The sequence below is a fragment of the Pleurodeles waltl genome, chromosome 5, assembly GCF_031143425.1.
Source record: "Pleurodeles waltl isolate 20211129_DDA chromosome 5, aPleWal1.hap1.20221129, whole genome shotgun sequence".
NCBI lineage: Eukaryota > Metazoa > Chordata > Amphibia > Caudata > Salamandridae > Pleurodeles > Pleurodeles waltl.
Genome location: NC_090444.1, coordinates 746564146 through 746587857, shown reverse-complemented (window position 1 = coordinate 746587857; position 23712 = coordinate 746564146). Strand labels below are relative to the sequence as shown.

The window sequence follows — 23712 nt, the reverse complement described above, 5'->3', positions numbered from 1 at the left end:
AGCATGTGTGTGTGGCATGGAATGAATGGTTAAATGAATAATCAGCCACCGTTTCCCAAAAGGTTATTAATAGGGACATACTGATCCCGACGAAAGCGACTGATTTAGGGTACATGGCAGAAACTAGTTGAGCACATGTAAGGTCCTAGGAGTGATAGTAACTCCAACTAGCCCATTTTTTTTTAACCTTGTTGGACAGACCCTTGAATAAATACTGATTTGTCACCACCTAGGCAATTTTAAAGATTACCGCATATAGACCCCACATCCTTTTCCCTTAAAAAAAGTGGTCCCTCTGAGGGAAAGGCTTTGCAGCATGCCCCGACTCTGAGGGTAATGAAGAACTGGACGATGAAGCATGTCACTGGGTTCAGTGAGTGAGAGTTCCTTTAAGAAAAATACCTTTCCCCCTATATCCAGTGGGCTCACCCTAGAGGACTCGAGGTTGACTCTCTTGATTGTGACACTTTACACGAGGAAGGTGAATCACAACTTCCCTCCCTCTCATTATCTTTACAAAGAAGAAATATTCATTATTGATACATCAAGAGAAATGCAGTATGCAGGGAAGCACTGTGAATCAGATCTTACAGTAATCTTTCGCATTTCAATCTGCCTGACATCTTCTGAAAACAAATTCAACCTATTTAAATTAAAGATGTCTTGTGTCTAAACATCAACACTACTTTCAAAATCAGCAGCTTTGGTGTCTGACTGAGTGCCTCACAGACTTCCATGTCAAATGACTAGACACCTATCCTCCAGCCAGTGTTGAGGAGGTAACATTTATCACTATCCAAGACTGACTGAAAAAAAGGTTTTTCATACCTGGACCTCTCTCTGGATTGCCATGTGGAGGAGTCATTAGAAAAGGTGGAGAAAATTATCATAGAAGAAGCTCATTGGATGCCCTTCAGACCTCCACAAAAACTGGGGCCACTGTCATTGATGAGTAAAGAAGCTACTTGTGTAGTTTGGTTTCTTGAAAGACAAGTGTCAGCTTTCCGGTCTGCATGCGGCAGCTATGTAGCTGTATTTGTACTCTTATTCTTTCACTTTTCCTTATAAGAAAGATTTGTTAATGTTTTTGATCACTATTCCTTACTTGTTGACTATTTAATAGTTACTTTTTCTGTCAAATGTGTTGCATTTTTTATGAAAAAAATATTGCCAATGGAACAATGTATATTTATTAAAGTGCTCTGTAATCCCGCAGGGGTAATTCAGAGCTCATTGTTATCCATAGAGAGTCCATTAATGGCTAATTTAAAAAAAAAAAAAAAAAAAAAAAAGCACACACCATCCCAACTTACCTCAAGGTTTGTAAATATCAGTAAACTCCAAAAGTATGTAATTAGGACGTGTCAGAAGGAGGCTTCTGTAAAAGGCCATTATTGACACCTGTGAAAGGCCATTATTGACACCAGTTAGTGGCTAAATAAGTGTATTAATTATAACTATGCCTTTGTGCGATGGTGAGAACTAGAAGATCTAAGAAAGCGTGGTTGGGGGTTTACAATAGACGTAGAAAGCTGGGTTCTGGTTGCAGTACACCCCACCACCCCTTGCCTGTTTTTTGATGCAACTTTGACTAAAGTGCACTGGGTTCCTGCTAACCAGGTACCCAGTGCCATTAATCCTTCCCCAAAGCAAGACACCTGGTCACTTGATCCCCAAGTGGCTAGGCCATTTAGCACCTCTGTAATTCCCTAGTAAATTGTACCTCTGGTACCCAGGACATGGGTACTGAAGATGGTCCCTAGGAGCTGCAGCAGAACTTGTGCCACTATAAGGATCCAGCAACAACCTCATGCAGACTGCCATTGCAGGCAGGGTGACAAGGTGCTGCCTTAAAAGTGAAAACACTACATGGCACACAGCCTGTGTGGCATGTCCCCTAAACACTGCATGCAATATTTGTACACAGCAGGCCTTACAGCCCTGAGGATGGGTGCATTACATGTTTGGACATTTCTGCAAGATAGAAAACCTACCAACTGCTGATGAGCTCACTGATTAGTTCAAGACAGTCTGCCACCAACATATGAGAATCTGACCGCCAAGGGCGAGAGCCGTTGCTCTCTGGAGGTCGGAAACAAAGCTTGCTCTAAGAGAAGTGTTTACACACCTCTCTGAATAGGATGACCTGCAAATCTGCATTCCAAGGCAGGAAGCTTCAAAGAAGCTCACCGCCATTGGTATGCAGAATTGGCCTTCCTCAGAAGAAGATGCTGACCGCCCCCTTCCCCTAGGGTGACCAGCCTGAAATGAACAGAGCCACCATCTTGTGTGTGGCGGAATTAGGAATTCTGGGAAAGAGTGATGCTCACTCCCCAAAGGAAGAGGTCAACTAGGGGATGGATTGACTCCAAGGGCATGTAGCCCATTGGCTACTATCCTTCACTCTCCTTAACACCCCAAAAATTTATAATTTACGGGACCCCGATACCAGGTCTTCAGATCTTCGCTGGACTCAAAAGAAGGAGTGGACAAAGAAGCCTGCTGATTCGAGAACTGAGGAGCACGACTGACTTGGCGCCAACCCTGCTAGCCAGCCTGCTGCACCCGACCACTGAGCAGCAACTGACCTGTACTACTGCTGCAGCATCCAAGAAACTGGGAGATCTGCCAGTGCTTTGCAAATCACCAAGAGGAACTCCCTTGGAACAGTGGAGCTGCTTCCCTGCATCTGCAGGCAACCCAAGAGTACCGGGACCGCCAAAAACCTGACGTCATTCATCACACTGCTGCATTCGAGCCACCTAGCCTGAGCTAAAGTGGGCCAACGGTGTCAACGTAGTACCCAGGCCCTCCAGAGATTAAGTCCAACTTGAGTTTGCCCACTGTGGTCTTCCAGATTGCGCTTGCAGCCTCTTTCTGCAGTCCCCTTCCAACCGTGAATATCCCCTGCACCGGAACCCGATGGCAAATGAGACCACTGCACCAGAGCCCCACATCCCGAGGAAAAGTCGGCCAACGGTGTCCCTACATGCCTGATGATCTAAAGGGTTGAGCCCCCCCCCCTCCTCCCGTGGGTTCCCCAGACTGGCTGCCCAATCCCTGCTTGCAGCCTCTTTCTGACCAGACCGATCTGCATTATAGTGAATGGGACACCCAACGCAATAACATACCTCTGCACCCGGACACCCCAGAGCTCCTACCCCACTACCCAAGGTAAACTGAAGGTGTGGCCCTGTACCTTGCCCCATACTCACCTCAAGTCCAGATGAACAGTCTTATAGGTTGTTGCTAAGTACCCAAATACAGTGTCTGTTCCTTTCCCATAGTATAACATTAGGGCACCAGAGGCAGAAAAGCATCTCTGCACCCAGATACCAGGATGCCCCAATGCCTCCCAAAGTAAGTAACCTGTTGGTGCAGCCTTGGACCCCGCCCCATATATTTACCCTAACTTCAGAAGATGGGCCCTTTAAGTTACTGCCAAGGAGCTGTACACAGAATACATTTTCCCCTCCATAGGATAACATTACTGCTCCGAAAATTGCACTGTCAACTTTTGAAAACTGCAAAAATTCATAACTCGAAAAGTACTCACCTAATTCTGATGTTCTTGGTAAAAAATGTATAGAAATGTATTTGTGTTATTTTTGTAAATTGGTGTCGGATTTTTTATTGGGTGTGTCTCGTTTACAGCCTTTTAAATTGCGCAATACCTGCTTATCACTACCCCTCTGATATGCCTAACTGCTCGCCCACACTACCACAAAAAGAGAGCATTTGGGGTGTCATTTGTGCCTCTAATTCCTCTGGGGTTTGCATGGACCCGTTACACAGTGTACCTCTTTATGGTCAACTATATAAAGAGCCAGCTTGCTATAGTTGATTTATCCCAAACGTCTTCACTTCTAGTTTAGAGGATGAAATAAATAGCTGCACAGGAATAAAAGATGTTGAAGAATAAATGACAACTTTTCCATAAGTTACAAACAGATTGCACTTGTAGACACTGGTTTCCTACGCGTATCTTGTAGCTGTTCACTGAGATTGGGTCCAGTAGGGCAGAGTAGCATAACTGATACTGCTTAAGCCTGGAGGATAAAGAGCCCTAAGGAAATACAACAGAATTAAACAAGTGGAAGTGCTAGGAATATTTTCAGCACCATAGCGGTTATGCAAATGTTTTAAATGTCACACATTCAACACCCAGGGCATAACATCTATAAAGGCAGAGTTCCTGGTCCCAAAATAAATCCAAAGAAAGGCATCCGTGGGTTGGAAAAAAGGACAGAGCTAACCAAATAAAAATAAGATTACTATACAGGCTAACCCATTCTCCAGACACAAAAGATCAACATGCAATGGCCAATAGTTCAAACAGAGGTACAGGGCAGAAGTGCAGCAAGCATCAGTTACACCCACTATTTTCAGAGATCTCCTGCTGTAATATATGAAGCTGTACACCTTTTCCTACAAGTGGAAAAGGATTATAGTACCTCCCAGTCAATTTGTTTTTTGCTCTTAAAGAATTGGTGAACAACGATCAGTGGAGTGCAGACCAGCAAAGAATGAGTTTTTATCTCAAATATGTAGGAGGCTGGACTGGCTTGTAGCGAGTACCAAGGGGTACTTACACCTTGCACCAGGCCCAGTTATCCCTTATTAGTGTATAGGGTGTCTAGCAGCTTAGGCTGATAGATAATGGTAGCTATCATAAGAAAACACAATACACAGATATACTAAAAATAAAGGTACTTTATTTTTATGACAATATGCCAAAAGTATCTCAGTGAGTACCCTCAGTATGAGGATAGCAAATATACACAAGATATATGTACACAATACCAAAAATATGCAGTTTAGTATTAGAAAACAGTGCAAACAATGTATAGTTACAATAGGATGCAATGGGGACACATAGGGATAGGGGCAACACAAACCATATACTCCAAAAGTGGAATGCGAATCACGAATGGACCCCAAACCTATGTGACCTTGTAGAGGGTCGCTGGGACAGTAAGAAAACAGTGAGGGTTAGAAAAATAGCCCACCCCAAGACCCTGAAAAGTGAGTGCAAAGTGCACTAAAGTTCCCCAAAGAGCACAGAAGTCGTGATAGGGGAATTCTGCAGGAAGGACCAAAACCAGCAATGCAACAACGATGGATTTCCAGACGAGGGTACCAAGTCCAAAAGTCACGACCAAGTCGAGAGTGGGCAGATGCCCAGGAAATGCCAGCTGTGGGTGCAAAGAAGCTGCTACTGGACAGTAGAAGCTGAGGATTCTGCAGGAACGACAAGGGCTAGAAACGTCCCCTTTGGAGGATGGATGCCCCACGCCATGGACAGTCGTGCAGAAGTGTTTTCCTGAAGAAAGACCGCAAACAAGCCTTGCTAGCTGCAAGTCGTGCGGTTAGGGTTTTTGGATGCTGCTGTGGCCCAGGAGGGACCAGGATGTCGCCAATTGCGTCAGGGGACAGAGGGGGCGCCCAGCAGGTCGAGGAGCCCTCTCAGAAGCAGGCAGCACCTGCAGAAGTGCCGGAACAGGCACTACGAAGAGGAGTGAAACGGTGCTCAGCCGAAGTTGCACAAAGGAGTCCCACGCCGCCGGAGGACAACTCAGGAGGTTGTGCAATGCAGGTTAGAGTGCCGTGGACCCAGGCTTGGCTGTGCACAAAGGATTTCCGCCGGAAGTGCACAGAGGCCGGAGTAGCTGCAAAAGACGCGTTTCCCAGCAATGCAGTCTGGCGTGGGGAGGCAAGGACTTACCTCCACCAAACTTGGACTGAAGAGTCACTGGACTGTGGGAGTCACTTGGACAGAGTTGCTGGATTCAAGGGACCTCGCTCATCGTGCTGAGAGGAGACCGGTGATGCAGTTCTTTGGTGCCTGCGGTAGCAGGGGGAAGATTCCGTCGACCCACAGGAGATTTCTTCTGAGCTTCTTGTGCAGAGAGGAGGCAGACTACCCCCACAGCATGCACCACCAGGAAAACAGTCGAGAAGGCGGCAGGATCAGCGTTACAGAGTTGCAGTAGTCGTCTTCGCTACTATGTTGCAGGTTTGCAGGCTTCCAGCGCGGTCAGCAGTCGATTCCTTGGCAGAAGGTGAAGAGAGAGATGCAGAGGAACTCTGATGAGCTCTTGCATTCGTTATCTAAGGAATTCCCCAAAGCAGAGACCCTAAATAGCCAGAAAAGAGGGTTTGGCTACTTAGGAGAGAGGATAGGCTAGCAACACCTGAAGGAGCCTATCAGAAGGAGTCTCTGACGTCACCTTCTGGCCCTGGCCACTCAGAGCAGTCCAGTGTGCCAGCAGCACCTCTGTTTCCAAGATGGCAGAGGTCTGGAGCACACTGGAGGAGCTCTGGGCACCTCCCAGGGGAGGTCAGGGGAGTGGTCACTCCCCTTTCCTTTGTCCAGTTTCGCGTCAGAGCAGGGCTGAGGGGTCCGTGAACCGGTGTAGACTGGCTTATGCAGAAATGGGCACTATCTGTGCCCATGAAAGCATTTCCAGAGGCTGGGGGAGGCTACTCCTCCCCTGCCTCAACACCTTATTCCAAAGGGAGAGGGTGTAACACCCTCTCTCTGAGGAAGTCTTTTGTTCTGCCTTCCTGGGCCAAGCCTGGCTGGACCCCAGGAGGGCAGAAACCTGTCTAAGGGGTTGGCAGCAGCAGCAGCTGCAGTGAAACCCCTGAAAAGGCAGTTTGGCAGTACCCGGGTCTGTGCTAGAGACCCGTGGGATCATGGGATTGTGCCAACAATGCCAGGATGGCATAGAGGGGGCAATTCCATGATCATAGACATGTTACATGGCCATATTCGGAGTTACCATTGTGAAGCTACATATAGGTAGTGACCTATATGTAGTGCACGCGTGTAATGGTGTCCCCGCACTCACAAAGTCCGGGGAATTGGCCCTGAACAATGTGGGGGCACCTTGGCTAGTGCCAGGGTGCCCACACACTAAGTAACTTAGCACCCAACCTTTACCAGGTAAAGGTTAGACATATAGGTGACTTATAAGTTACTTAGGTGCAGTGTAAAATGGCTGTGAAATAACGTGGACGTTATTTCAATCAGGCTGCAGTGGCAGGCCTGTGTAAGAATTGTCAGAGCTCCCTATGGGTGGCAAAAGAAATGCTGCAGCCCATAGGGATCTCCTGGAACCCCAATACCCTGGGTACCTCAGTACCATATACTAGGGAATTAAGGGAGTTCCAGTATGCCAATGTAAATTGGTAAAATTGGTCACTAGCCTGTTAGTGACAATTTGAAAGAAATGAGAGAGCATAACCACGGAGGTTCTGATTAGCAGAGCCTCAGTGAGATAGTTAGTCATAACACAGGTAACACATACAGGGCACACTTATGAGCACTGGGGCCCTGGCTGGCAGGGTCCCAGTGACACATACAACTAAAACAACATATATACAGTGAAATATGGGGGTAACATGCCCGGCAAGATGGTACTTTCCTACAAAATACACCTACCTCAATTTATTAGCTACCCACCATCCATACAGGACTGTTTAACATGACTAGATTTTATGGTGAATCCAAAACTGTAGTTGGATGAATGACGTTTTTGGTTGATCAGAGTTTAGTCAAATCGTAAGTAAATCTTCATAGATATTGTTATAACAACAAAATGAAATCAGATGTCTTACCTGTGCTGCAGAGTAAGGTGTTCCATTGGTTCTGCACGATTTTCTATAGCTTTTTGGAATACAGAATTAGCAAGCTGCACATTTCCTTGTTGTTCTAGAAGGTGAGCCCAAGCAAGACAAAAAGCAGCTGACCTTGATCCAATCCCTTGATTGTTTAAATACTCATAAAACGAGTTGGGTTCTTTAATAGATACAGCCTGTGGGAAATAGAACTGCAAGTAAACATCCAATCTGATGACAATGCTTTGTAGGGACAGAAAGATACTGTACTACAAGAACAACCTTAAGATATTTTTTTCAATTTTAAAGCGAAGTTCTTTTTGTGACTTAGCACACAACTATAACAAGACAAAGGGTACAGCTGGTGGCCTCATTGTACAACAGACCAAGTGCTTGTTTCTTTCAGATATTGGTTGCAAGTACAGAAAATCAGTACTTTGTTTCAGAATTCAAGTGCAAAAGACAATCCACAGGAAGAAAAAACTATGTTCAAATGATCAATAAGTTCAGAATCGCTTTTAAAATTACAAAACATATTCTTAGTATAAAAACTGATGGTGGATTGGCTGGGAACAGTAAACTAAAACAAGAAGCTGTCCAGACTGCTATGTGAGACAGTAGGAATGCAACACTGAGTGCAACCCATATGCCAAGGGTTAGGACCACACAGAGTGGTTTTATTTTTATATTCTGCAAAGCTTGTCAGTGAATTAGCACCTTCACGGGTCGTCACAATCTAAATTCCAAACATACATTTGTACAACATGATAGTTAAAAATAACTTCTTGGGCTGAGGGCTGATAGTCCAAGATGCTTTTAAAGTCCAATGAGCCCAAGTACATTATACATTTAAAAAGAGCCATTAATTTAAGGCAACCAAGATGCACCTTTGTGTAATTCCAGAGTATTAAATGAAAAACAAATACCCTGCATCTCCTCCTTCCTTCCCCACCCAAGGGAATACTCGATTGAACATGATTAATCAGCTGTGGCAAAGACAATGTAGCAAAAAATGGAGGGCAAGAAACAAAAATGCAAGAATTAGCTGTCAGAATCTCCTCAATAGTAGCTCTGGGGTAGAAGTAAGTAGAAATGAATAGATGTCTACCATCACCATGGAAACAGAATACGGAGAACATATCAGAAGTTCATTTCTAAGAACACCAGCTTTTGTTTTTTTGGCACAGGGCCTGGGAAAAAAATAAATTAATTAAAAAAAAAAAAAAAAGGTTTGCCACTAAACCATAGGTCAAGTAACCTAATATAGTTACAAAACCCAACAAGTCTCCTCTCAACCTTGATGATTTTTAGAGATGCGTCAGAATTATTGCATTAAGCTGGAGGCTCACTGGACCAACACATTTGCCAGGGGTTAAGCAGCACAAACTTGGTGGTGGCAGCTTACCATGTAGTGATCAGTAGAAGTGAACAGACTTTTTAACCTGTGTCACTGGAGTGAGGCCTACAGGTTCACTCGTAAAGTTCTGCTGCTGTGTGCTTGACTTCTCAAGTTAGTATGTAGCGCTGTGCACCACGTGTTGTATGCACATGACAGTTGTATGTGTGCCTGTGAATGGTACAATACAAGGAGTTCTGGGTTTCATTTTCAAAGACCCATGGCTTACTGGAGTATCATGAGGATGTAGAGGAACCCCACCGCACCCCACCCAGATTTGTGGATTGCTGCATTCCTGTGACCAGGATGGGACACACTGGAGGAAGAGTCAGGCTCTTCAGTACACTAAAGGGTTCTCTTTGCTTCAGAGAGAGGTTACCGGAAGGGGGCAAGGAAATTTTCAGGAAGGAGAAGGGGCTAATAAGAGAATCAACGAGTAGTGCTATGGCCCTGGGGGAAACCTTTTTATGAACATATGACCTTGTCCGACATCCAGGTGTGAACCACTAGTAACACCCATGACCTGTGCTGTGGGGCAGTCAGATTTGGAATTGCATCTGCTGTGACAGACTGCTTTCTGGAAGAAGGGCAGAGGAGAGAGCATTTCAAAACAAGCCCATCTCACCCAATCAACATGAATCTCAAAAACACAGATCCTAAATCATGTCTGCTGTCTGGAAATGGGCTATAAGGATGAGAGCTTGCGGACCCTATGATTGTCAACTTTTAAGCTGCCAGTCGGGCTGTGAGAAGAGAGGTTCTACAAGACTTCTGCCTGTTACAGAGACTAGGGGTTAAACCCCTCTTGTCTCCCAGCTGGGTGAGGGGACATCCATGGGGCTGGAAATGCAGTAACCCCATATACCAGACCGGCAGCTGTGAGAAGGATGTTGCTGCTGTGCCAATCTGGCCTTTACCCAAGTGTGAAGTCAGAATGACCAATGACCCTTGTAAGGAAATGCCTCCTTGGCATGGTTACCCCCTGACTTTTTGCCTTTGCTGATGCTATGTTTTGATTTGAAAGTGTGTTGAGGCCTGCTAACCAAGCCCCAGCACCAGTGTTCTTTCCCTAACCTGTACTTTTGTTTACACAATTGGCACACCCTGGCATCCAGGTAAGTCCCTTGTAACTGGTACCCCTGGTACCAAGGGCCCTGATGCCAGGGAAGGTCTCTAAGGGCTGCAGCATATCTTATGCCACCCTGAGGACCCCTCTCTCAGCACAGACACACTGCTTACCAGCTTGTGTGTGCTGGTGAGGACAAAACGAGTAAGTCGACATGGCACTCCCCTCAGGGTGCCATGCCAACCTCACACTGCCTATGCAGTATAGATAAGTCACCCCTCTAGCAGGCCTTACTGCCCTAAGGCAGGGTGCACTATACCATAGGTGAGGGCACCAGTGCATGAGCACTGTGCCCCTACAGTGTCTAAGCAAAACCTTAGACATTGTAAGTGCAGGGTAGCCATAAGAGTATATGGTCTGGGAGTCTGTCAAACACGAACTCCACAGCACCATAATGGCTACACTGAATACTGGGAAGTTTGGTACCAAACTTCTCAGCACAATAAATGCACACTGTTGCCAGTGTACATTTTATTGTAACATACACCCCAGAGGGCACCTTAGAGGTGCCCCCTGGAACCTTAACCAACTACCCGTGTAGGCTGACTGGTTCTAGCAGCCTGCCACACTCGAGACATGTTGCTGGCCACATGGGGAGAGTGCCTTTGTCACTCTGTGGCTAGCAACAAAGCCTGTACTGGGTGGAGATGCTTATCACCTCCCCCTTGCAGGACTGTAACACCTGGCGGTGAGCCTCAAAGGCTCACCCCCTTTGTTACAGCGCCCCAGGGCATTCCAGCTAGTGGAGTTGCCCGTCCCCTCCGGCCACGGCCCCACTTTTGGCGGCAAGGCCGGAGGAGATAATGAGAAAAAACAAGGAGGAGTCACTGGCCAGTCAGGACAGCCCCTAAGGCAACCTGAGCTGAAGTGACTCTGACTTTTAGGAATCCTCCATCTTGCAGATGGAGGATCCCCCCCAATAGGGATAGGAATGTGACCCCCTCCCCTTGGGAGGAGGCACAAAGAGGGTGTAGCCACCCTCAGGGCTAGTAGCCATTGGCTACTGCCCTCCCAGACCTAAACACACCCCTAAATTCTGTATTTAGGGGCTCCCCTGAACCTAGGAACTCAGATTCCTGCAACCTAAGAAGAAGAGGACTGCTAAGCTGAAAAACCCTGCTGAGAAGACGGAGACACCAACTGCTTTGGCCCCACCTCTACCGGCCTGTCTCCCCCCCTTCTAAAGACACTGCTCCAGCGACGCTTTCCCCAGGGACCAGCGACCTCTGAATCCTCAGAGGACTGCCCGGCTCTCAAAGGACCAAGAACTCCCGAGGACAGCGGCCCTGTTCACCAAAGACTGCAACTTTGAAACAAAGAAGCAACTTTGAAACAACTTGCGTTTCCCGCCGGAAGCGTGAGACTTGACACTCTGCACCCGACTCCCCTGGCTCGACTTGTGGAGAACAATCACTTCAGGGAGGACTCCCCGGTGACTACGAGACTGTGAGTAACCAGAGTTGCCCCCCCCTGAGCTCCCACAGCGACGCCTGCAGAGGGAACCCCGAGGCTCCCCCTGACCGCGACTGCCTGCTTCCCAGATCCCGACACCTGGTAAAGACTCTGCACCCGCAGCCCCCAGGAGCTTAAAGATCGGAACTCCAGTGCAGGAGTGACCCCCAGGAGGCCCTCTCCCTTGCCCAGGTGGTGGCTACCCCGAGGAGCCCCCCCCTTGCCTGCATCGCTGAAGAGACCCCTTGGTCTCCCATTGATTTACATTGGAAACCCGACGTGTGTTTGCACACTGCACCCGGCGGCCCCCGTGCTGCTGAGGGTGTACTCTCTGTGCTAACTTGTGTCCCCCCCGGTGCCCTACAAAACCCCCCTGGTCTGCCCTCCGAAGACGCAGGTACTTACCTGCTGGCAGACTGGAACCGGGGCACCCCCTTCTCCATTGAAGCCTATGCGTTTTGGGCACCACTTTGAACTCTGCACCGGACCGGCCCTGAGCTGCTGGTGTGGTAACTTTGGGGTTGCTCTGAACCCCCAACGGTGGGCTACTTTGGACCCAAACTTGAACCCCGTAGGTGGTTTACTTACCTGCAAGAACTAACAAACTCTTACTCCCCCTAGGAACTGTGAAAATTGCAGTGTCTAGTTTTAAAATAGCTATATGTGATTTATTTGAAAAGTATATATGCTATTGTGATTATTCAAAGTTCCTAAAGTACCTACCTGCAATACCTTTCATTTGAAGTATTACATGTAAAATTTGAACCTGTGGTTCTTAAAATAAACTAAGAAAATATATTTTTCTATACTAAAACCTATTGGCCTGGAATTGTCTTTGAGTGTGTGTTCCTCATTTATTGCTTGTGTGTGTACAACAAATGCTTAACACTACTCCTTTGATAAGCCTACTGCTCAACCACACTACCACAAAATAGAGCATTAGTATTATCTCTTTTTGCCACTATCTTACCTCTAAGGGGAACCCTTGGACTCTGTGCATACTATTCCTTACTTTGAAATAGTGCATACAGAGCCAACTTCCTACAACCCTGCAATCAAGTGGGGGGCACTGGACAGGACAAGGATTGCAGCCTGGTTGATGCAGTCAGGATGAGAGACTGCTGTGGTGACTCAAGCCCGGACTGAGGATCAGAAGCTGTTAAATTCCACCCCTGCGCCCACACTGTGGGAAGGATCAAAGGAAACTTACTATTGCATCAAAGGGGAACTGATCACACCCAGCCTCTGCCGAGCCAAAAGTGATACCCAAAGGCAGTCACTGCAGCCTCCAAACTTGCAAGCGAGACACTCCTAGACTACAATCCCTGCAGTACGGGTAAGACTGATCGAAAGGCCGGAAGGCCCAGAGGCAACTTGGCTTCCAGATATCACTCCGGCGCTGGAACACTTGACTTTTCTGAAAGATTGGGTCTCCTGAGACTCAGGCAGCTAGTAAGGCCTAACCGGAATGTCGCCTTTAGAGAATGAAGTATAACCACAACTGCTAGTGAGAGGAAAGTGGGACTCAGAGGCCTGCCTCATAAATACTAGAGCACTGACCTCAAGGTTTGTATATGCTGTATTTCCCTTTGTGTACTTATAAAAATACTACTGTTGTCATAAACAGGAGTATTTGACTGGAAAATCATTCAGTGCTATTATTGAATGCACATAGAGGCCCTCATTATGAACAAGGCGGTTTACACCGCCGTGTTCATGCTGGCGGTCTCTCCAGTGACCACCAGCTCCCCTGGAACCCCGCCGGCCGTATAACGAACACTCTTCTGGGCCGGCGGGCGGAAACATTGTTTCCGCCCACCGGCCCTGACGAATGCCTGGCCGGGACATGGTCACGGTGTGCGGCGGGTGCAGCTGCACCAGTCGTGCAGATCACTGCCCGTAAATCGGGCAGTGACCTGCGCGATGGGGGACTGCACAGGGACCCCTGCACTGTCAATGCCAAGTGCATGGGCAGTGCAGGGGCCCCCAGGGGTGCCCCGGTGCACCCCCTCCGCCAGCCTTTCTCTGGCGGGGAAACCCGCCAGGGAAAGGCTGGAGGCAAAGGGATCATTACCCGAGGGGCAGCAGCGCTGCCCTGTCGAATAATGATGCCGTCCACCGCCAGGCTGCCTGACTGAGGCAGCCTGGCGGTGGGTGGGGGCCGACTATGGTGGCCCTCCATGGCTTCATTATGTGGCGGTGTGGGACGCCATGCCGGCTGGTGGTATTTCCCGCCACCGCCGGCATGGCGGCCCACACCGCCACGTTCATAATGAGGGCCAGAGTTATGAGCCTGTGTTCACCCCTTTGTATCTGCTATTCCCTCCTCCCAAGAAGCCTTAGACTGCTCCACCCACGCTACCATTGAATTTCAAGCGCAGAAAGGGGTAGTTGGCCCATTTGCCAAGGATCAATAGTAGGTTGGACCCCTGGACATCTGGAGTGAAAAAATTTTTTTTTTTTAAAAAGGCTTCACGCCTATGGTAGAGCCCAAAGTCTTGTGCTAACCCAGTGGGCCTCTAATAGGGTTTTGAAAAATATTTTAAAGGTTTACTGCATGTTTATCACATGTACTACTGGAGTGTAGTTAATCAGAAACATGAGGGCACATGTGACCTGACTTATTATCCCAAATCCAATGCCCTTTCTGTGAAATAACTGATGTTAAAGTAAAGATGGTAAACACGGGCCCAGTTACTACAAAGTGTGTGATACTATGGAGGCAGTGGTTATAGTCGCCAGAGAGACTGAGTTTGTGAATAGTCCCCCTGACAGTTATTCTACCAATTAGTTAAAAACATCCAGTGCAAGAAAATATTAAGGTTTCATAGTCAATCAAGCTCCTAGGAAAAAATTATTTCAACATCAAAACGCTGTCAAATACAGTTTTAATGACTATTTTTGGAGGGCCAAAATCTAGTACTTACAAACTTTATGCAGCACCTGATGAATCGCTCATCGTCATAGTATTGCTTATCATATACAAAATGGCTAATAAGACGCTCAAGCAAATGAAACACCTTTGCCTCTCCAATATGGAAGGTCTCTTCTGCCCAGAGCACATACCTGAAAGTAAAAAGGAATGGGCTGCTGAAGTACATGAAGCATATTTTACAATTTCAATTAGGGTGAATTACTACAAGAGTTTCTCACCTTTCCCAAACTTCAAGAGGATCACTTCCCGTGTAACTTGCAATAGAGCTTTCAAACATTCTGATGGAAAGAAGCAAGGCTGATTTTAAACAGCAGTCGAGTAAAGCATATCAGTGTGTGCTGTACAATATACTTAAATAAATACACAACTTTTAATCTTGGTAAAGTTTAAATGTAAATCAGCAAATACAAAAACCTGAATATTAGTGAACATCTCATTATGAAATAACTACAAATCAAGCTGGTTGATGTTCACATATAACAAAACCAAGTTGAGAAAACCCACACACGTTATTTGCTTCAAAATGTAAAGTCCAGCTGATTATTAAAACTCAAATAAAACCATAATGTCCGTGTACTCCTTAAAACTGAGCACCACAGGTAATCAACACAGGAAGATCAGCAAATTAATAATTATGAGTCATCTGAATGCTCGATTGGTTGTAAAAAGTTAAAAAATGAAATTAGAATAAGGCAATGTGACCTGAGAAGGATGATGGGAGAACAAAGAGCAAGTGGTGATGCATTCAAGAAAATGGGTTACAAAAAAGATCTGTTGAGCTATAGGATACCATTTGGTATTGGTATTGCATAAAGCTGAAATAGCCTACTTCATCAGATTGATTACTACCTTCTTGGTCAGGTGTGATCCACAAAATCATAAACTGTTTAGTCCATGTCATTTATTTCATACAGCATTCTCTTTAGACATTCCAGCTAGGGACAAAAATTATAAGCCATAACACTGTTATACAATGGTGGTTTAAGTAAAAAAAAGAAATGTTGAATAATTTGCTTGAAGATTAGCAGGAGGAGGCGGGATTAGACATCCTATTTACCAGTAACGTTCTGTACAATAAACTAAACCCTTGCATCTCAATATAGCAACGTCCGTGTATGCTACCCAGGCAGCTCTGCTTGCCCTTTTAAGGAAAAAGGCAGACAATCTGCCAGTTCTGAGGTATTTGGAGGAATGTAAGGGCAATCAAGAGAGTAGAGTTCAGTGTAACCAATACTAATGTCAAATAACTAATTATATCTGTGTACCAGGGGAATTCGTCCAGGCTCATGGAACCCAAAAGCATCTGGGCAACCCTGGCAACCTGAGGACTCTTATTTATTGTGAACTCACTCAATGCCAAGCACATCACTTTAATGCTTTGATATTCAAACATACAACTGAAAGCAACCAAGACCATCTTGAAAGGAGGAATAAGGGGGTCAAATGAAGCACTCCTTTCAACAAGGGTGGCCGTGCTTTGAGTTATGAAAAGTGCATGATTTTAGTTTGCAATAAAGATTTAACCCAACAACCACAGTATCATGGTCTTTTTTTAAGGGTGGAGTAAGGGGGCAGGCAGATACTGCAGCTCCATTTTGCTCAAATGGAAAGGGGTATACAGGTCTCTGTCTGAGAACAACAACAACAACAAAAAGCCTAATGCAATCGTCATTAGAGCCCAGAAGAAGCACACAATAATAGTGAGAGGTTCCTCCTGACACAGGAGCACACGTCAACAGACCAGTTGCAACAAGAATAATTAATAGGAGTTCCCTGGGCAAGCAGTGCTGCAAAAATTGCTTACCTCTTAAGTTTGATAGCCTTACTATAGGGTCATGAAAGTCTGCATGTGTATTGTAATCAGGAGAAACTGAAATATTTTCACAGAATGGCCTGGAAAAAGACTCACTCGTTAGGTTTATGGGGTGCTCTCCTTACATCTTGCCAGAGGACCTAAAAGGGAGGGGGCTATTTTGGTCCCTGGTTGGATGAGGATAATAACTCCTCTTGACAACAGTTGTTGAATAAGGCTGTGAAGAAGCACGGGCCTTAGGCCAATGTAACACTCCATGATTCAGGCAGTGATTATGTGCTGCAATTATGCCCTTTGAGATACTAAGGCAAGTTTTCAGCGCACATGGCAATCTACCTTTAGTTCTCTGCAAATGCATTTGCTATCCTTCAAATCTGGTCCCAACTGTCATGAAGAGGAGGACATATTTTCCATCAGTTCTGCAAAAATTCCTATGGGTGAATGCACAGGTTTTGTAAAAAAATAAAAATAAAAATAAAAAACCATCTGCCTGGTTCACCTGACCATCTTATATCTTCAGGGAATAGCAGTGGAGAGTGCTGGGATAGTCATGGGTGGGCTCAATCAGCAACACAGAACTGGTGTAGCAGTTGGATGTATCTATTTATGTATTTGTTTATTTTTAAACGAGGGGGGGTGACTAATGATGGCAGGTGTGCTATAATGTCACCATGGTTAATGACATATGTCCCTTATCCAATCAAATACTTGTTGCTGGGCCTCTGTCCTCTGCTCAGAGCTAACCAGAAGGGGTCAAGATTACCATTAAAGCACCTTGCCTTATTTCTGATGTTGCAGCGGAAATGGTATTTTTTTTTATTTTTTTTTAAACTGTGATGGTTTCCTTCAAGGCACATGCTGACCTTCCTAAACTTGTTGGTACCATTAAACACAAATAAACCCTCCCTGTTCCAACAGGAGTTTTGTGAATCCAAAATCTAGTGCGAAGGTCTTGGAGAGTTGAGAGGTAAGGTGGGTGGCAGATACCTGAATACATACTGTATGCTAACATAGCAGGAAGGATGCGGCAGTCCCAATCAGCGCAACAGCGCTGATGCAAAGGTTTTTGCAGAAAATCAGTTGCAGAGTTCCCTTTCAAGGCCCAGGATTTGGATTAGCACCCTTAGCTGGACAGGACTCACTGCTGGCAGAGTTCAGCAGCTACAGCAGAGTTGGGGGAAGTCTTTGATGGCCCGAGACTTAAGAGCAGGCGGCAAGCCAGCAAGCCCTTTGAATCACTTGGTTCTTGTGAGGATGTAGAGAGTTAAGCCCAGTCCTTCTCACTCCCAGGGAAGAAGCAGCAGGCCAACACACCAAAGCAGTTCAGCAGATTAGCAGTCCCTCCTGGCAGCACAGCAGTCCTGGCAGAATGTCCACAGATCCAGAAGTTTACTGATTTGGTGGGAGTTTTGGGGTCCCAGTATTTATACCTAGTCGTGCCTTTGAAGTGGGGGAAGACTTCAGAGAGGCCTTTTGAAGTGCACGTGGTCCCTGCCCTTCCTTCCCTGGCTCCAGACACTGTACTGAGGTTATGCAGCTCTTTGTGTGCGGACAGGCACAGCCCTATTCAGGTGCAAGTGTCAGCTGCTCCCTCCCATCTAGTACATGAAGGCCCATCAACCTGGTGATTGGCTATCAGAAAGTAAATGTAATCCCCCACCTCCCTTTGTGTTTTGCTGTCTAGAAGGAATGCACAACGCCCAGCTGCCACCCATCCCAGACATGTATTCAGAGACAGGCAGAGGCACAGAATGATGGTTAAAAACAATGAAAATGCCAACTTTCTCAAAGTGGCATTTTCAGACTTAAAATCTAACTTCATCTTAAGTTGTGTTTTTAAATGTTGTGTCTAGAGACACCCAACTCCACATTTCTATCTTTTCTCAATAGGAAATTACACTTAAGGCCTGTTTCAAGGTAATCCCAATGCTAACCGATGGAAGAGATAGGCCTTGCAGTAGTGAAAAACAAGTTTAATAGTTTTTTTAACACCAGGACAAGTAAGAATTAAAAAAGAAATATCCAACTTTTTAAATACACTGCACCCTGCCCTTGGGGCTGTCTAGGGCCTACCTTAGGAGTGACATTATGCAATAAAAAGGAAGGTTTGGGACTGGCAAGTGGGTTAACTTGCCACGTCGAAATGGTAGTTTAAACCTGCACACAAGCTCTGCAGTGGCAGGCCTGAGACAGGTTTACACGCTGCTGTTGAGCCACCCACTATCAGTGCTGCAGGCCCTCTAGTAGCATTTAATTTACAGGGTGTAGGCACATACAGTGCACTTTACTGTGGACTTACAAGTAAATTTATTATGCCAATTGTGGATAAGCCAATATCACCAGGTTTAGAGTACTGCACATCAGCACTGGTTAGCAGTGATAGAGTGTGCTGAGTCCTAATGTCAACACAAACAAAATAAGCAAACAGAGGAGGGAAAAGACAAAACGTCTGTTGATGACCCTGCAGAAAGGGCCAAGTGCAAAAGCCAGACATGCTACCATAACTATAAATGCATACATGCCAAAAGTTTAGACCATTAAAGTGGGAAGATTTAGGTAACAAAAACAAGGGAGTGGGGGTGTATGTCTTCCATATACTTCTGACGCAGAGGCAATTTCAGGTAGGAGACATCTAAAATTAAACTATCAGTGGCTTCAGAAAAATCGTGAGTCGCCCACCTGAAGCAGGTCATTTGGCATTTATTCAAAATGTAAACACAGTACTGGTCCAAAATTCAAATCCAAAAAGATTTATAGAGCTCGACTTATCACCCAGAGGAGTATCCAGGTTCAGGGAGTAGAGGCTGCAAGCTGGTTGGCTATTCCTCAAAGAGCCTTGTCTTGAGTTTTCTCCTGAATTCGATGAGGGTGTGTGTGGTGCACAGGTGTGTTGGCAGGTCATTCCAGTTTTGGCGGTGAGAATCACAAAAATCCATGTATGTATTCATAAATAACCTGACAGCTGGCTCCAATTCGGTTTCATTCTACTAGCAGCTGAGTCCAGCTCTTTAGACAAACAGACTGCGCGAAACTCACCATGAGAGTATTGTGTCCCTTTGTAGATAGGCAACTGTTAACCAGCTTAAGAAGACTCCTCCAAGAAGTTTTACTAGTAAAGTGTGTATTTATTTCTGGCATGTACACAGCCATTTGCATGACTGAGTTAAGTGAAAATCAGCATCATGACGTCATGCTGCTCCAGCATTTGAATGCTCAGACCTATTACCGGGGCCACTTGAACTATGCGATTCTGCGGCTTTTTTTGCATAATTAAGGATTTGCCACATAATCCATCAGATACTGAATAGACTGAAGATTTTTTTTTTTTTTAAATATATGTTTCTAGATCAAACGGAACTTAAGTTACTATAAACGTGGTGTTATGTGTCCATGTGTGTTGAAAGACTTTCAAAAGCCATCTAGTCATCTTTCAGTTGTTTCTTTATGTATTTGGTTGTTTAACTGGTACTGAGGTGAAATCTGTCCCCAGTATTACCATGTGTAAAAATTATAAAATAATGAAGTAATACCATCAAAGAATGTGCTGCATTATGGTGCATAATCTGCCTTTCCTTGCCACATAGTTTAGTCAACTCTCCTGCATAATTTGGTGCTCCTTCAACACATAATTCCAGTGGCCCGGTCTATTACTCGTTGACTTTGTGCTGGTCTTTGACCATGTACAGCTCTCCGCTACCTTTTGGCTCTGTTCACACTTTAGAATATCATATACATACATGCCTCCAATATACAAAGTAACTATAAGAGTACATGTATATAGAGTGACATGTGGTTGAGAACATATGGATGTTAATGCGATACATAGATTAGAGCCCTTAAGGGAAGCATGACAGTTCTACCTTAATCCAAGGATTGTTACGCTTAGGCCCCAACATGTATCACGACAAGGGAAGGGCAATAATAACAACAAAAACCAGCCGCCGTATATAACATCAACTCTGCTAAGTAATAGGCTAAACTAGGGTTACCAATCGCCCGTATATTTCATGGACATTCCATTATTTTGGTGTTGAATCCGTTGTCCGTCATAATTGCTTTTACGGACACCCTTTGCCTGTAATTCTGGGGATGGCAGCAACCTGTGCCACCCCCCTGCAAGAAGCCTAAAGAGTTTCAATACACTCATTGTTGGGGTCCAGTTTGCACTTTTTGAACCGAAGAGGCTCCAGCAGACCCTACCAGACCTCGTAAAGACAGTCACCCGGCCCACTGTCATTCTGTCTGTGGCAGATTATCACATACAGAATAACAATGGGTCATGCTGCAATTACAGTGTGTGGTACGTCTGCTCCTGCATCAGCCTAGGGCATGTCATTCTGCTCTTGTCGAGGGGCCTGTGCCCCTGAAACAGGAGCCATGCTTAAGGGGAGGTTAGGGGTGCGCTGCATTTTGAAATATCCGACAGGGCTAAACGCAAAGATTTCGGAGATCCTTGCCTGCCTGCAATTTTCAAGCCGTCATAAAAATGTCAATTTAGCTCGGATGATTAATATATCTCTTACAGAGATATCAGAATTTTGCCTAATCCCAGTTCTGACCCATAATAAAGTAGAGCAGAGGGTTAATGTGCCTCTTGCAAAGCACAACTTTTAAAGAGGACGTCGAATAAGTGTTTTTATATAGATAGTACAGTGGGTTCCTTAGGATAATCTTGCATATTTATTAGTAAGGACAACCCCCAACTACTATGTTAAGCTTTAAACCCGAAGTTTGTATTTCTCCAGACTAAGCATTCTTAACAGTCAGGACCACTGGAATTATGCACTTCTGTGGCCGCTACTTTTTTTAGCATAATTATTGTTATGCCGCATTTGCCACATTATGCAACAGATGTTGCATTAGCTCCAAAGACGGAAGGGCCCTAGAACCACTAGTATCCTGTGTAGATGCCTGTTGTTATGGAGTAGGGGACTTAGCCAGAGGACAGGGGCCCACGTCCTCTAAGTCAAAACAGTATACAAAAAAGGTTGAGTCCCACTTTGAGAGTTATTGATTTTATTGTTATGCCGACAAAATAGTCCCTTTTTATACAGTCAGTTTCGGTTAGGAAAACACGATGTACGGTCCAAGGTCCAAGCATTTAGTAATAACCAATATCGTTTGAATTCATGATCAAGATCATGAAGGACTGCCCTGGAAAACAGATCAATGGAATTACCTACTGGAAGCATGGGAGTGAATGTAGATTGTGGACGGAGATCAGAAGAGAAGTATTGATTAGTATTAAGATTAAGTTCTTGAGCTATGGAGTGTAGAGTAGATTCTGGTTCAGTGGTATTAGAGAGGTTACACAGAACAGAAATATCAGACAGATCTTGAATTGTAATATCCTGTGAATACTCTGTGGAAGGGGATGAGGTAAGGGGTGTGGGTATGGAAGCAAAGAAGGACTTGAGTTTCAAGTGTCGAGTAAATTTAAAGAGGTCAATTTTAGTTTGAGTGATGTCCCAGGTGTTGGTAGGACAAAAGGACAGACCGTGATTAAGGATTGATTGATCTGTGGGGGATAATTCATGATTAGAAAGATTCACAATTAAGTTGTCTGAATTTAAAGTTGAACCGTTTTGCTTCGAGCTCTGGTTTGTATGCCTGAGGTATTTGGTGTAACTGGAGTAATATCGGGTGGTTTGACTCTTGTGTCTTTTAGAGTACCCAGGCGATGGCGTCTTGCCTCTTCTAAAAAATTAACACATGGTCTAGTCAGGGTACAGCTTGCAGAATCGTCTAATGATTCAACCTCTGATGAGGGAGGAGTTTCATGATTGGTTAGTATGTCTAGAGAAAGATTTGAATCCTTGATGTTGTCGTATTTTCTGCTAAAGGTATATACTCTCCCATGTTGGTAATCAAATAGATCTCTTCTGAATTTTCGATTCTTTCGTTGTATTATATCTTCTTCATATCGGTCTATGACACTGTTAAGAATAGCATAATTTTTAGTGGTAATTTCTCCCCAATTGGCTTCTTCGATGCGTTGGGTTAGATTATCAACTTCCTTGCGATGTTTGTCATACTCTTCCTCGGAGATTTCAATTAATTGGTTAATCATGTTAATTGAAGCCATTTTCAGATTGGTTTCCCATTTCTGTAGGTGTTCCTGAGATGTGGTGTCCATGGGTGGAAAGATCAGGATACGGAGGCCACGTGGTATACGATCATTTTCTAGGTATTTTTTCAGTGAAGCTATTTCCCACCACTTGGATGTTTCCTTCTTCAGTGATTTTTCCAAAGCCAGAAATGTGCTTCTGGCCGACAATAAATTGGGGGAAGAGAGGTGGGAGGTGCCCACCCCTGTAGTGTTGAAGACTTGTTGTAGTTTGTGATCACGTTGTTCGCGTCTATTGATATGAGAGGACATTCTTTTCCAAAGATTTAAGGCTTATTACAGGATATGGTAGTGGAACATGACGTTGAAAACAGCAGCTCCAAAGACGGAAGGGCCCTAGAACCACTAGTATCCTGTGTAGATGCCTGTTGTTATGGAGTAGGGGACTTAGCCAGAGGACAGGGGCCCACGTCCTCTAAGTCAAAACAGTATACAAAAAAGGTTGAGTCCCACTTTGAGAGTTATTGATTTTATTGTTACGCCGACAAAATAGTCCCTTTTTATACAGTCAGTTTCGGTTAGGAAAACACGATGTACGGTCCAAGGTCCAAGCATTTAGTAATAACCAATATCGTTTGAATTCATGATCAAGATCATGAAGGACTGCCCTGGAAAACAGATCAATGGAATTACCTACTGGAAGCATGGGAGTGAATGTAGATTGTGGACGGAGATCAGAAGAGAAGTATTGATTAGTATTAAGATTAAGTTCTTGAGCTATGGAGTGTAGAGTAGATTCTGGTTCGGTGGTATTAGAGAGGTTACACAGAACAGAAATATCAGACAGATCTTGAATTGTAATATAGCAAAACGGTTCAACTTTAAATTCAGACAACTTAATTGTGAATCTTTCTAATCATGAATTATCCCCCACAGAGGGACTATTTTGTCGGCATAACAATAAAATCAATAACTCTCAAAGTGGGACTCAACCTTTTTTGTATAGATGTTGCATTATCTGCAGATTTTAGCAAAAAAAAAAATCTAGCTCAAATGGATCATAAGTTACTAAAAGTGCTGAGTTTTGTTCCCACGCAGTGGGAGGCCCTTTACAAAGGTTATTAACAAGAAGAAAAAAAAAATGTATTCCCAGACAGTAATATCATGTATTAAAATGTAAAAAGAAAGAACTAATACTATCAAAAGGTGTGCAGCATTATGCTGCATAATTTGCTTTTGACGTATAATTTAGTCAAGCCTGATGCATATATTGGTGCTCCTCTACGGCATAATTCCAGTT

At 44.9% G+C, this 23712-nt stretch overlaps 1 protein-coding gene across 1 annotated transcript in view; it reads right to left on the bottom strand.

Moving 5' to 3' along the window:
* Nucleotides 1–23712, bottom strand: part of BUB1 (BUB1 mitotic checkpoint serine/threonine kinase) — a 640511-nt gene that overhangs the window by 611181 nt on the left and 5618 nt on the right. Inside the window, exons 2-4 of the mRNA XM_069234708.1 lie at nucleotides 14751–14810; nucleotides 14525–14663; nucleotides 7624–7820 (exon numbers count right to left, since the gene is read on the bottom strand). Of these exons, the coding sequence (XP_069090809.1) occupies nucleotides 7624–7820; nucleotides 14525–14663; nucleotides 14751–14810 (396 nt within the window). The remainder of the gene's footprint in view (nucleotides 1–7623; nucleotides 7821–14524; nucleotides 14664–14750; nucleotides 14811–23712) is intronic.